A 14,089-nucleotide genomic window follows, 5' to 3' on the forward strand; every position below is an offset into this window, starting at 1 on the left:
CTACTAGCTACAAATGTTCTTCCTGGACTCATAATACCAATTTGGGGCATTTAAATTTTATCCTTGGTTAACAATACTACTGTGTAAGGTAGCTGTGAACAGATCAGACTCTGGCACATTGCACATTACTTATTGTTATACTTAACAATCCATATGCAAATGACTCCCCAGACCTGGTCTCTGGCCTCAACTTACCTCCTCTGAGCTCCATAATTATTTTTCTAAGCTTTTTCTGGGTATTTTTGCTTTGAAATTCCATATGATATAATTCAACCAAAGTAAAAAATTATATACATTTCTACTTAACCCACAAAAGCTGATTCTCCTGTATCTCCCAGTCACATATTCACTTATGCATGCTTTCATAATTTATTGAACACCTAACTATATACCACCCATGGTGCTATGCATGAGAAGTATAAAGGTCAATAACACAGACCTATAATCCACAGGCATGTGGATCCCATAGCTAAAAAAGGTCTTTGAATAGAGTCACCATGCTAACATGAATCAGAGGATGCAAGCATTCCAGCTAGAAAAACTAGAAGCTTAAAACCCACTGGCAGGAAAATCTTTGGAATATTCAAAGAGTTGAAAGGAGACAGGAGAGTGAGACAGGAGACCAGAGGAAGCTAGAGAAGTAGGTGGGCCAGAGCATAGAGGACCTCATAAGCCTTGATGAGAAGGTTGTTTGGCATGTACTTTATGTATGAGTGAAAGACACTGAAGGGGGTTGAAAAATGATACAATCCAGGCAGATCATCTGCCTGCTATGTGGAGATTTTCAAATGAAGATGAAGCCTACAAGGAGGAAAACCAAATTACCTGCATTCGTTTCTTTTGCCATCCAATTCACTGGGAGGAGATCTGTTCCCAGGATCTGCCTATGATAGACCAAATGGCATTCTGTGTTGCCTCACTTAGCCTTTATTAGTTAAGCTAAAAAGCTTCCCGATTTAATCAGCCTTCTAAGTTCTTCATTAAAAATGCATTTTTAAAGAAAAATCATTATGCTTTAGGGGCGCCTGGGTGGCCCAGTCGGTTGAGCGTCCAGCTTTGGCTCAGGTCATGATCTCACAGTTCGTGGGTTCGAGCCCCGCGTCGGGCTCTGTGCTGACAGCTCAGAGCCTGGAGCCTGCTTCGGATTCTGTATCGCCCTCTCTCTCACCCTCCCCTGCTCGAGCTGCCTCTCTCTGTCTCTCAAAAATAAAAATAAAAGAACATTAAAAAAAGAAATAAACTTAAAAAAAAAAGTCCATTGCTTCATATCCTTTGCCTTTTCCTGAGAGAACTCCTAGGGCAGGCTGAGGACTATGGAGTCTATACACCCCACAGTCTGACATGAGAGGGCCACACAGTGAGTCCCTTCCTGCTTTAACAGTTCCCTCATCCTCTTTCCCAGGCTCTTTCCCTCCATATGTCTTACACTCAATTATTTCAATGTCTTCTTAAGATGGTCTTTTACACAAAACTTGCTCTTACACATATTGTTGTATCTGCCTAGGTGTCCCTTCCTCCCTCTTCTCTCCTTACAAATTCATTCTTCTAGATAAATCAGCTATCTAAAACTACAAGAAGTCTCCTCCCAACCTGGGCTCCTATGTCCCTCCAGACTGTACATTGTCAGATATCCATTCACAAGCTTGCTTTCTCACCAGACTTCCCAAGAACAAGTGAGAGTCATGCTCATCTTTGGGTCACAGGAGTTTAACACAATGTCTTGTAGGTGCTGGATGTTTGCAATCATTAAATGATTCATGAAGTACTATATCTGTCCCTAACAATGAATCTTTTTTAATGATACAGATTATTCAAAATATCCATTAGTCACATGAAATTGAAAAGTTAGAGACAAAGAATGATTAAATTGACTATATGACAGGTTCTGTTACAAGTATACACCTAAGAGGCCAGGATCATAGAGAATTGATAATATTCTCACTGTCGTGGTTTCTCTATTGGATTATTAAGTGGCATTGATTTCTTTCTCCTAGAGGCATTTATTCATAGGACATAATTTCATTTTTCTTGAAATCTGTCAATAGAATTCTTAAAAAACAGGAGAATGAAAGATGATTATTCTTCCTATCTCTTTAAGTCTATGAAAGTAAATGATTCTGAATTCCAAAGCATACTGACAGAAGGTTTGGGGCTAACCTATTCTCAGTAGAACAACATCATGGAGAGAACAGATATTTATTGGCTTTACTCTCAATATGTCTAACATGACAGTTCTTATCTATGGTTGTTCTTAACTTACTTTATGATGGCATGGAATGAAAACTCTTCTGTTTAATAACTCAATGCAGTGACTGCAATCATGCTCAGTACAATTCCTAACGGGTCTTCTTGTTGTTACTTCAAATGATTTCTCAATTTCCCAGCTCTCAATAAATAATTCTATGTCTTCCATATTTGTAATAATTGTGCCATTTTGCATCCTTATATCATCATCTGGATCTTCATTGCAAATTCCTAAAAAGATATGTGACATTTAAAAGGAATTTTTTTCCCACTTAAACCAAATGTAGGCAGCAGAAATAAGTCATCTTAATAATTGATTCGAAATGAATAAATTATTTACTGAACAAGGTGCCAAATGTATATCCTTTAACTTTAATGTTGATGGATTTTTTAAATTATGTATCTGATTCTTTGATAAGATACTATAGAGTTGTCTTAACCAGATAAGAAAGAAACCACAATCCTGGAAGTCAAGATATGTGGAAAAAAAATGATAGAAAATGAAGAAAGAGGAGATTGACTCTGCTCCCACACTCTTCCACTATTACCACTACCTCCTAATTTAAGAACTAGTTCTTAAGCTTCCCAAGATATTCCTTAGAACAGTGGGTGTTTGGTGATTGCCTCCCAGACATCCATTCCCCCAGGAACCCTGCCTGTAAACATTCCTGTCAGGAAGTACTCCTGCCCCATCACCACTATAGGAGAGGGCTATGACTGGTATAATGGTAATTCTTACTCTTCCACATTAACAACTATTGCGGGTAATATGCCAGTCAGGTCAGGCAGTCACCTAGACACATGGATACATTCAGCATTTGGACAGCGCTGCCAAACAGGCTCTGACCTGGGAATTGGAAGACATAGACAATCTTCCTTCCTTAGGATGGCATGGCCTACTGAAGGTTATAATGATTTGACCTCTGATGGCTTCTAGTTTCCTGAGGAAGGCCAGACTAAGGATGGAGCTTACTCTTTAACCAGTGTAGTACAGAGCCAAGGGAAGTGCAGAGAAATAGCCCAGAACCCTATCATATGTGATCTGAAAGGACATAGTCTTTCTTAATCCCCAAGGCTCCAGTTATAAAAGATATAATTTACACATTTTTTTCAAGTAGCAAATCTTAATCCTCAAGTAGATATATCAAGATCATAAGAGTTGCTGCTACCATATTGCCTCTTCTTTGTAAATACACAAAGGACTGAATGCAATGCAAAACAAATAAAAAACAAAATGCAAGTGAAATGAACTCTACTGTAAAGCAGCTACTATTTTTTGAGTCTAAACTTTCCTGGAATAAAGTAATAAAAATTGTTTTTATTGCAATGTCAGGCACCACCCCTGTAAACTTCACAGTGCTTTATAGATAAGGTATCCATACAGACCTCCCATTCTGGGCTCCGTGCTCAATTTAGCTCACACTCTTGTTCACTACTTTTTCTGCCAGCACCAAAGCTAGTAGACATGAAAGCAACCAGATTTCCTTTTAACAAACCATGCTCATCCCACTTGGAAGTTATGAATGTTAGGGGGTGAACCTTGGTGAGCAAAAGGGTAATCCTAGCCTTTTTCTCTATAGTAATTACTTGAGAATCCAGTTAGCAGAGTGTATCTGTAGAAACATGAGCTGAGAATGAGCAAAATCAAGCAGACATCATAGCACATAGCACATAGAAGTGAAAAATCATTAGAGAAAATATGCATTCCCCAAGTGTCTGTGTATTAATCAATAACTGTTGATTTATTATGTATAATCAATACTATACATAGTCAAAAATAACTATTTCCACAGGAATAACCTTTTGTGCTATGTTTAGCATACTATAAATAGGCAAGGAAATATTTAAACCTTTTTAGCTAAACTTTGCACTAAATGTTTTAAAGAAGAAATCTGGGTGTTTTACATAATTTGCTGAGGGAAAGGACTTAGTCTTATTTGTTTTTGGGTTGCCAGCACCTATCACTGTGTTAGACACTCAGAAGGTGATCCATAAACTTTTAATCAATTAATAGTTAGTGATATTAAAATAAATATATTTGTACTAGACTAATATTCATTGTTTGTGTGTATTAAACAATGTGTCATATGTTTAACATTAACTTTCTAATTCAATCCTAACAATAATCTTGAAGGTAGAATGTTGTTATTCCCATTTTAAAGATGAGGAAACTGATGTTCACTTAAAAGCACAGAACTATAGTGTGCCCAGTGGCTCAGTCAGTTAAGCATCTGACTCATGGTTTTAGCTCAGGTCATGATCTTATGGTTCATGAGTTCGAGCCCCACAGTGGGCATCACACTCATAGTGTGGAGCTTGCTTGGGATTCTCTCCCCCCCCCCCCCCCGCCCCTCCCCTGCTCCTGCTTTCTCTCTCTCTCTCAAAATAAATAAATAAACTTAAAAAAAAGGGCACAGAGCTACAAAGAAAATAGCCTCCATCAGACATCAAACCAGTATTATACTGTTTAATTTTGCTATGTACTTAGGGGTATTTCTAAGTTATTTCCTTTGGCTTATAACGCTTTATGTGTCTACGTAACATGGTGTGGTATTAACCTAGGTGTAAAGATACACCTAGGCATTACACTTTATAACAAAACTGTGACAAATATTGAGAACATTATGTTCCCTGTATGTAACTTTCAAGGTTGCTTAAGCAACTAATTTTTCCCCTATTTCAAATTTTAACATAATAAGGAAGAAACAAAATTATTTAAGCCTTTAGCCTTTCTGTAACTCCTATTTTTCACTTATAAACTAATACTAATACCAACTTATGTGGGCTATTTTTAGAAATGAGTAAGTTCAAGTATCTAAAATAATGCTTGGCACCTTGTAAATGATGAATAAAGATAAACTAGTAGGAATACAAACAGTATTAGAGTAGGAGTAAACATATTTCCATAAAATACACAGATTTAATTGTTATTTCTTGCTTGTTAGCCCTTTTATTGAAAGCCACTGATTCCTTCAGGATTCACATGAGGCACTGAAAGTTAGCACCGTGTCTCAAATATAAAAAGTGGGGCATCAAAGGCCAAAATGTATAATGTGGACAGGAAAAAGAATGAGAAGAAGTTGATATTTGAAGAGCAATGCTCACCACAGAGTCCTTCTGTGTGAGATGACAAGTTAAATCGAGAGCCAAAATGAATGTCTATGATCCCTGTAAGGTGAGCCCACTTTATGATTAGTCCAGCTGGAGTCGTAATCACATACATGGTACCAGAATCTTCTATGGCAAGCTCTTGATTTGAAAAGGGCAAAGGTACTACAATAGAATCCACTTCTACCTAAAATAACAAATTTACATTTGTTAGAAAGCTGTTTATGTTTAAATATGCACTCATTATAAGTAGGAGAATTCAGATGACTCCATTTCTTCTTGTTGAATATAAACTATTTCTTAAGTTTTAAAAAATTTATTTCTCTGCTGCCACCATAGCTTCTCCTTACTTTTAAGCTCTTTTATTATTCCTTTGTTGTATCCTGCTATATTCACTATTTGTTCTAACCCAATTGCCCCTTATATTCTTCAAAACTAATCTTTAAGTATGTTTTTCTGTCTATTTCCCTCAGTATATGTTGATTATACCATTATCTACTAAAATGAACTTAAGATACTAAAGTTATTTGAAGGATGTTTTCTTTAATCTGGGTCTTTTCTTTGATCTTCTAAATCAGTGTTTAACTATAATGTTCCTAACAATCATCGGTCAAGCATGGTAAAGATTACAATTCCCAGCAATTCTACTTCCTAGGTTTGGATGAAATTCTAGACTCTGTATCTTTAACACGTACTCTTGGTAATACAAATGTAGGCAATCTGAGGATTATATTTAGAAAACCACCGTTATGAATGATGGCAAAGACATGGAACCAGCAATAAATTTGTCAGTCATGCCTCACCAACCAACCAGCTTCTCATCTTTATATCTTCCTCATACTGCTGCCTGTAGGCTGAAATATCCTTACTCCTGCCTGGTTAATTTCTGCTCTTGGTTTAAGATTTCTCTCAGGCTTCACCTCCTCCAAAAATATCTATTTGACCTTTCTATAAACTGCATTAAGAGACCTGTTTTGGTGACATATTAGTCATACTGTATATGCTCATGCACAGTACCCCTATTGCTTTCTAACTGGCAGACAATTACATTAGGCACCTCACATACAGCTACAAATTACTTCCAACCAGGACCTATATTGTCTTACCATGTAAACTCTCATTAAATAATTCTTAAATAATTAGTTTTTAACAGAATACATGACTAGTTGAATTTAGTCAAGGCCAAAAATAAGCCCTTTGGTTCAAATACTCACAATAATAGCACTGACCAGATTTGAGCTTAAATTTATTTCCCATCCACTTCCTGTTAATACATCAACCTGATCAAACCAAAGGTATATACAAATGCTATCATCCAAAAAATTACCCCATTCATGTATTTTGCTTTACCTAAAATTAAAGTTTCTAACACCTTACTATATTTAGCTTCATTTTAATACTTCTTCTAGTCTAGAATGTTTGGCTGATGGTATAATAAAAAAGAAAAAGATTTCTTTCTAGAATGTGTATAACATCTCAGCCATTTTAGCAAAATCTTTACACACTATTTTCTTACATTCTTGAGAGAACCATATCCGTGAAGTACCAGCTTATAGTTCACCCTTCTCCACTAAATATATTCTTTGAGATAAAGGCTTTTCCTGTAAAATCAAATGGCATTTTCCCAATTTCCCAATACATCCCCTTTTTTCAGTTTAGTTCAAAAGGTAAATATCTCTTTACTTTTTCTTACTTTGACTAGCACATATTCATTGAAACATTAACATCATGAGCACGTCAAAACTATTTTTCTCTCAGTGGTCTTCATTCTGATGTTCTTAGCTACTCTTTTTTTTTTCAACCCTATGACTTCTCTTTTTCACGTGGGTTTCACTTCATTTAATGGAAAACACTAATGTTACTCTGACACTAAGAGACTTGGGCCCTCCCAGTGTCCAAGAGGGCTTTCATGGACTTGACATGGCTGTTACAATTAATCTCATAAAGGGAGAAATGTTTGCAACAGTTGGCACATCTTGCAAGGAGAAATACAAAATTAAGAAACACATTTTTTTACTTTCCATGAAAAGAATGATTAAACACAATGGCAACAAAACTCCACCAAAATACCTATTTTCCCTGGTTTTGGAAACAATCATGTTTAATATAATTTCTTAATTTTCTCTAATGTGAGGGTATCTTTCAACTTTGTGTTCTTACCTTTCTTGCTGCCCGATTAACAAATATTTTATGTATCGATGTTGTCAAATTTAACTTCTTAAAACAAAGTCCATACATTCTTCCAGAGGATGCCTTAATTTGAAAAAAAAATTAAAGCTTTATGGAATTAAACATATCTTTAGCAATAAAGAGAAGGAATTTATGAAATGCTTTGCAAATACTCACTAGCTTTTTAAATGAATTTCCATTCTGAAACAAATGTAAAAAGACACAAAATATATTATTTGACTTTTAAAAACATTATTTGAATTAATATTATATGCATCTAAATATATTCACAAGAAAAAATTTTTTTGTTTTAAGTACTAGAAGATATATCTCAGTGAGTCCTTGATCCCCTTCTTACTCTAGGAATATCTAATGCTGCTGGGCCCCTTAGGTATGGATTTATGAAGAAATGACACAAGAATGGATTATGACCTACCTGATTCATGGAACATTTTTCAATATGAACAACTATAATCTCTCCAGGAATTCTTAACAAGATATATGAAGCCATACTATATAATGCTGCATTGTTTCCATCAAACGTAATAATACTCAGTTCTGACAACATGGAACACCGACCTAAGAAAAATGGTAGGGGATTTGGTATGTTAATTAATTATTTGTATTTGTAGTCATGATTGAGCCTTAAAGAAATCTTTTAAATTAGTGTTATTATGTTTGACAAAAAGCAACTCTAAAAGTTACATATTGGAATCAAAATCATAAAAAAAATGGAGAAAGTTCAGCAGTAACTGACTTGATGAGTGAGGTGATCAGTTCCAAAAAGATAACAACCTTCTCCAGATTGGAAATTGACGGTCATGGAAGAAACGCAAACTTACAGGGCACCCGGGGTGTCTCAGGTCCTTAAGCATCTGACTCTTGGTGTTAGCTCAGGTCATGATCTCAGGGTGCGTGGATTCAAGCCCCACATCAGGCTTCACACTAACGTTAGTGTGGAGCCTGTGTGGGATTCTCTCACCCCCTCTCTCTTTGCCCCTCCCTTGCTTGTTCTCTCTGTCTCTCTCTTAGAATAAATAAGTAAAAACTTTAAAAAACAGTGAAGTAAATGCAAACTTACAAGGACATTCCCACTCAGGGCAGCAGATATCACTGTTCACTTGAACGGGCCGTCCCCGGAAACCACAGTCAGGCATCTCCAAGCGCGTTGGGCAATTAAGAGACCAGTTGTACAACTGCCATTCCACATTAAGGCATATGTATTGGCTACAATTATAAACAGGATCAAATTGTTGAGGCTGTTAACAAAAAAGAAAATTAGTTTTCTTTTTTTCTATTTTCAACTAATGTTTTCAAATAATTTTTAAATTTCCCATTCACACTGCCCATAGTGTACATTTCCTAAATATGAAAGCTTTTGAAACATGAACTTTTTAATATTTTTGTCTCTCTAAACACTAGGTTTGGACTTAATTTAAGCTTCACCTTAATATTTATTTGATGTTAGAATTGCCCATATACTCAGACATCTGAGCAAACTGAAGTCTTATCCTACATTGTCTTGATTAGTATTTTGCAAATAGACCTATACAGTAGAGGTCAGGGTTTCATATGTCTTGTAAAGCTAGTGTATCATTATAACTTCTCTTAATGTTAATTTTAAAAAATTACTACTTAATACTATAAATATTTCATTAAAAATTCATATGTGATATCAGTTTAACAGCCCCTGGATAAAATCATTATACATTAATTTTTATATATAGCTCACTGACTTCTAGATAAACAAATACAAAACAAATCAGTGGTAGATTTTTTTAAATTTACAAATTTTATTGTATTTAAATTATGGTAACAATTATAGCAGTGATCAAACATTTGTATCTTTTATTATGTTTAGGACATTATTCTAATTAACCCATTTCATTCCCACAAAAACAACCTGCTGAGGTAGGTACTACTATTTTTTCCTGTTTTATAGATGAGGAAATCAGGAGGATAAAGGTCAAAGTAACTTGCCCAAGGTCACATTGCTAGTAAGTGGTATGGTCAGAATTTAAGTTCAGGGATTGTTACTCTGGAAACTGATATTGACCACTACTCTATACCGCATCTCAAAGGATGGGGGAAGAAAACTTAAAATCTATCTAACATCTATTATGTATCATGCACTAAGAGAAGCTTTTTTCATTTGCCTCTCCCTAAGTTTTTGAGTCAGTTTCCACCATCTCAATATTATACATGAGAGGTTAAATGCTTTTCTAAATAGTAAGACTATTAAGTGAGCACTTCTAAATTTAAGAGCCAACGGGAGGCAAATAATCAAGTCCAATTTATCAAAATTTGTATCAATTCCCAGGATTGACTCTACTTTCCACTTTACAAGGAAAATGAACACATTTAGATAAAACTAAAGCCCCTACAATTGCCTAAAAAAATCCTTATCTTCCACTCTGCTGAAGCTATTTTTAACAAGGTCACCCAATGAACTTTACTGTGCTAAACCCAATGATCAATTTTCTTGACCTCATCTTACTTGACCTACTAACATATTTAGTATAGCTTATTACTCCATCTTCCTTAATGTCTTCTTTCCTTGGCTTCTAGACCAGTTACAATCTCCTCTACTTTCTCCTATTTCACTAGTTAATATCCTTTGCTTGTTTGCCATCATTTCTTCCTCCTTCCTCTCTTCTCTATCCGCACACACTCCCTTTGTGATTTCATCCCATCACTGAGAATTTCCAAAATTTAGTTCAGCTTGACCTCTGCTCTAAGCTCTATTTATGTCTACCAGATCTGTACAACTGTAGCTCTTTGATGTCTAAGAGCAATTGCAATCTTTACATGGCAAAACTGAACTCTTAGTGACAACCATCCCAGACCCTCACTTCTGACAACTTCTCCATCCTGATTAATGCCAACTTTATCCTTTAATTGCTCAAGGAAAAGATCTTAACATCCTTGATGCCTCTGTTTCACTCACTTTCCATGTCTAATCTTTTAGAAAATTCTATGTCCTCTGTATTCAAAATACATCCTTAATCCAGTTATTTCTCACCATCCCCACTGCTGGTATCTGGTCCATGCCACTGTCATCTCTGCCTAAATTCCTGCAATAGCTTCCTAACCTATTCTGCTGTCTCTTTGCACCATGCCCCCAGCACAGCAGGTAAAATGATCTGAAAACAAATCAGATCATGTAATTTCTCTGCTCTAAAATACCCAATGTCTTCCTGTGTCTTTTAGAACAAAAGTTCCAGTTTTTACAATAATCTATAAGACTTTACATAATATTATTTATTTATTTTCCTATTGCTTACTTACTTAATGGCCTCCTTATTATTATTTTAATATGTCAGATATATTTTTACCTCTGGACCTTTGAACCTGTTGGTTCCTCTGCCTGGAACTTTATTTCTGGGGCCCATAACTGTGTCCACTGCCCTGGTTCTCAGCATGGTTAAGTATCTGAACTTCTTCAGATCTTTTACTCTAGATTAACTTAACGATAAGGATTTTCTGACCATATCATTGAAAATAGATTTTTTTTCTGAGCTCACCTTCTAACATTTTTATATAACTTAGTAACTTTTTTTGCTTATTGGCTCTCTTAGAACTTCCATTAGAATATAAACTCCACAAAAGTATGGATGCTTGCTTCCTTTTACATTATTTTATCTATGGTACTTGGGTAGTGCCTGGCCAAAAACAGTGCTAAATAAATATGGGTGGAATAAACAGTTGGTTTACCAAGTAAGTGGCACATTTGAAGTAAGAAGATACCTAACTGCTCAAGTCTGGGCTAAGACAATTACCAGCTCTGGGGTCCAATGACCTGATCTTTTTTGGCTTGCCAATGTATCTTCATTACCTGCCACAGTGCCTGGTATATATTTTTGAATGCCTGACTTATAGAGAAGCCCACACTAGATAAGTCTGTATTAAAGTATCATACTTAAGACTTCATGTGAATTTTGTTTTTCTTAGTGTGACCAGAATCTAATGTATAAGACATATCTAAATCAGTTAAGAAAATACAGTTGTGTCCATGCCACAGAGAGGGTGCACACAAAAAAATGTGCTAAAATGTAATGCATATTTCTTAGCATCTTTTGACAAAAATAGACTAGAAAGCATAGCAAAAGAAGCTTAATAGCATTTGGATAGTGACTCAGAAACTTGAATAGACACTATCAAGAAATGACAAGTAGCTGGAATAGATTACCCAGTCATACCTCACATTCCAAACCTGTCGTTGGTGTTAACATATCAAATACAGTGAAGTCTGATGGAGTAATCATTTCTGGACCTGTTAGAAATGAAGATATCTTTTCCATTAGTGGAATGGTATCTATCATGTATGGAGTTTACATGTAGTAGAAACTGCTAAGAAATTTCATAAAGATTATTTCACTTATTCCTCACAAGAATTCTGTAAAGTAGATAACAGTACTCTTAGCCATTTTACATATATGGAAATTATGGTATAGACAGATAAGCTAGTAAGTGTCAGGGACAGAATTCAAACTAGAGAATTCTTATTCCAGAGGTCTGGCTTTTCACCACCATTCTAAAAACATCTTCACTGTCTTGACAGCTTCAACACAATTGTTTGAACAAGTAAAAATATCAGTGGCATCATTAAAGACTACTGAGGAGTGAGAAATTGTGTTGCCTTTTAACAGGAAGCAGTGAAGCTGATTCACTTCCCTCAGTGAATCTCTAGAATGTATTCCTTGCAAGCAGAATCCATGGTGTTGTGAACCACATGTGGACCATCACTGGTGGGTGCAGTAAAGGAGTGATTTGTGTAATTAGTAAACATATTTGTAAGTCACCTTCAAAAGCTTTTTGAAAGGACTAAAGTTATCTTTAAACTATTCACAGCCAAAATGAATGGTTGAAATTTTGTCTAACTATAATTAGTGGTCATTAGCGAAATTGTCTAAAAATGACTGAATCCATTTCTTATTGCTGCTGTAACAAGTTATTACAGATTTAGTATCTTAAAATCTGTATCTTTAGTATCTTAGAATGACAAATTTATTATCTTGTGGTCCTAGTAGTCAGAAGTCTTTTTTTCCCCTCAGTACAATTTTTTAAATTTAATTTGTTTTTTGAATTTAAATCCTGGAAGTCAGAAGTCTTAAAGTCAAGGTATCATCAAGGGCTGCATTCCTTCTAGAGGCTCCCAGAAAGAATCTGTTTCCTGGCCTTTTCCAACTCCTTGAATTGACTAACTATCTCAGCTTGTGGTCGCTTTCTCCATCTTCAAAGTCATAGCATAATGTCTTCAAATGTCTCTTATTTTCCCCCCTTCTCTGATTCTGTCATCAGAGTCACCTTCTCTGACTTTGACTCACCTGTCACTCTCTGATCAGGACCCTTGTTATTACATTGGGCCCATATGGATAACCCAGGATAATTTCCCCATCCCCAGTTCCATACTTAATCAACCCTGCAAGTCCCTTTGCATGTAAAGTCATATTCACAAATTCTTGGGATTCAGTTGGGAGCATCTCTGGAGGGCCGTAATTCAGTCTATCACAATGATATAAGAAAAACCTTACATTTTCAGTTAAATAAATTCTCTAAATAATCTTAATTTTGTGCTTATTTTATAGTTTCTAATTTGCAGAATAAAGGAGAACAAAAAATCTCATTCCTTGGTCCTATGAGCAGTTTATCATGATATACAGATATTATATCTTCTGGAGAATATGAAACAATACAGACTTAAATATTTATATTCATATCACCATAAACTTTGAAGCAATAGAAGAGGAAACAAAATTCTAATCGAAAACAAGCACAGTCACGGAAAATTCTAATGACTTACCAGGATTAAATACATGCAAAGCACTTAGTCCAATGCTTGGTATGTACTAATTTACTAAGTACTCAGCATACAGAAGCTAATAAAAATAGTCATAATAGTGATGGTTAGAGGGAGGTTTATGTATGTCAACTATAATTCGGTTTTTAAATGCAGTTTAAAATTCTTTTTATTTAAATGGTTGGTTTAGAACATTTTTATTTTAAAAGTAAAATAGGGGCAACTGGATGGCTCAGTCGGTTAAGTGTCCAACTTTGGCTCAGGTCATGATCTCAGGGTTCATGAATTCAAGCCTGCATCAGGCTCTCTGCTGTCAGCACAGAGCCTGCTTTGGATCCTGTGTCTTTCTCTGTCCCTTCCCTACTTGCATGTGCACACAGTCTCTCTTTCTCTCAAAAATAAATATTAAAACAATAAATAAAATAAAAAATAAAAAATCTGTTAGAATGGACTATGAAATCCATAACTCTTACATAAAGTCAGAACTAACTACTTGCCTTTCTTAGCAGATAATTTAAGTAGCAATATAATTAAACAATGGTACTATAACCAAAAAAGAAGAAATATCTGAACTTTTCTAAAGTATAGCCTCAGAAAAAATAATGCATTAAGTTTGTCAAGCCTTAGTGTGAGGAGAATTATCAAACCTTTTCCTAAGCCAAGTTTCATCGAGAGGGAGAGAGGGAGGTATGAGCCAGACTGCCTACTGCAGAGGCCGGGACAGAACACAAGATGGGAAATGGAAATGCCAAAGGATGACTTCATTTG

At 35.5% G+C, this 14,089-nt stretch overlaps 1 protein-coding gene across 1 annotated transcript in view; it reads right to left on the reverse strand.

The window, feature by feature from the left end:
* The window catches only part of OTOGL (otogelin like), a 142,162-nt gene that overhangs the window by 24,533 nt on the left and 103,540 nt on the right, over positions 1-14,089 (reverse strand). Inside the window, 7 exon segments of the mRNA XM_029954585.1 lie at positions 2,261-2,475; positions 5,350-5,539; positions 7,513-7,605; positions 7,699-7,722; positions 7,958-8,100; positions 8,603-8,780; positions 11,721-11,788. Coding sequence (XP_029810445.1) covers positions 2,261-2,475; positions 5,350-5,539; positions 7,513-7,605; positions 7,699-7,722; positions 7,958-8,100; positions 8,603-8,780; positions 11,721-11,788 — 911 coding nt within the window.

Source organism: Suricata suricatta, chromosome 10 (genome assembly GCF_006229205.1).
Source record: "Suricata suricatta isolate VVHF042 chromosome 10, meerkat_22Aug2017_6uvM2_HiC, whole genome shotgun sequence".
In the NCBI taxonomy this organism is placed as follows: Eukaryota; Metazoa; Chordata; class Mammalia; order Carnivora; family Herpestidae; genus Suricata; species Suricata suricatta.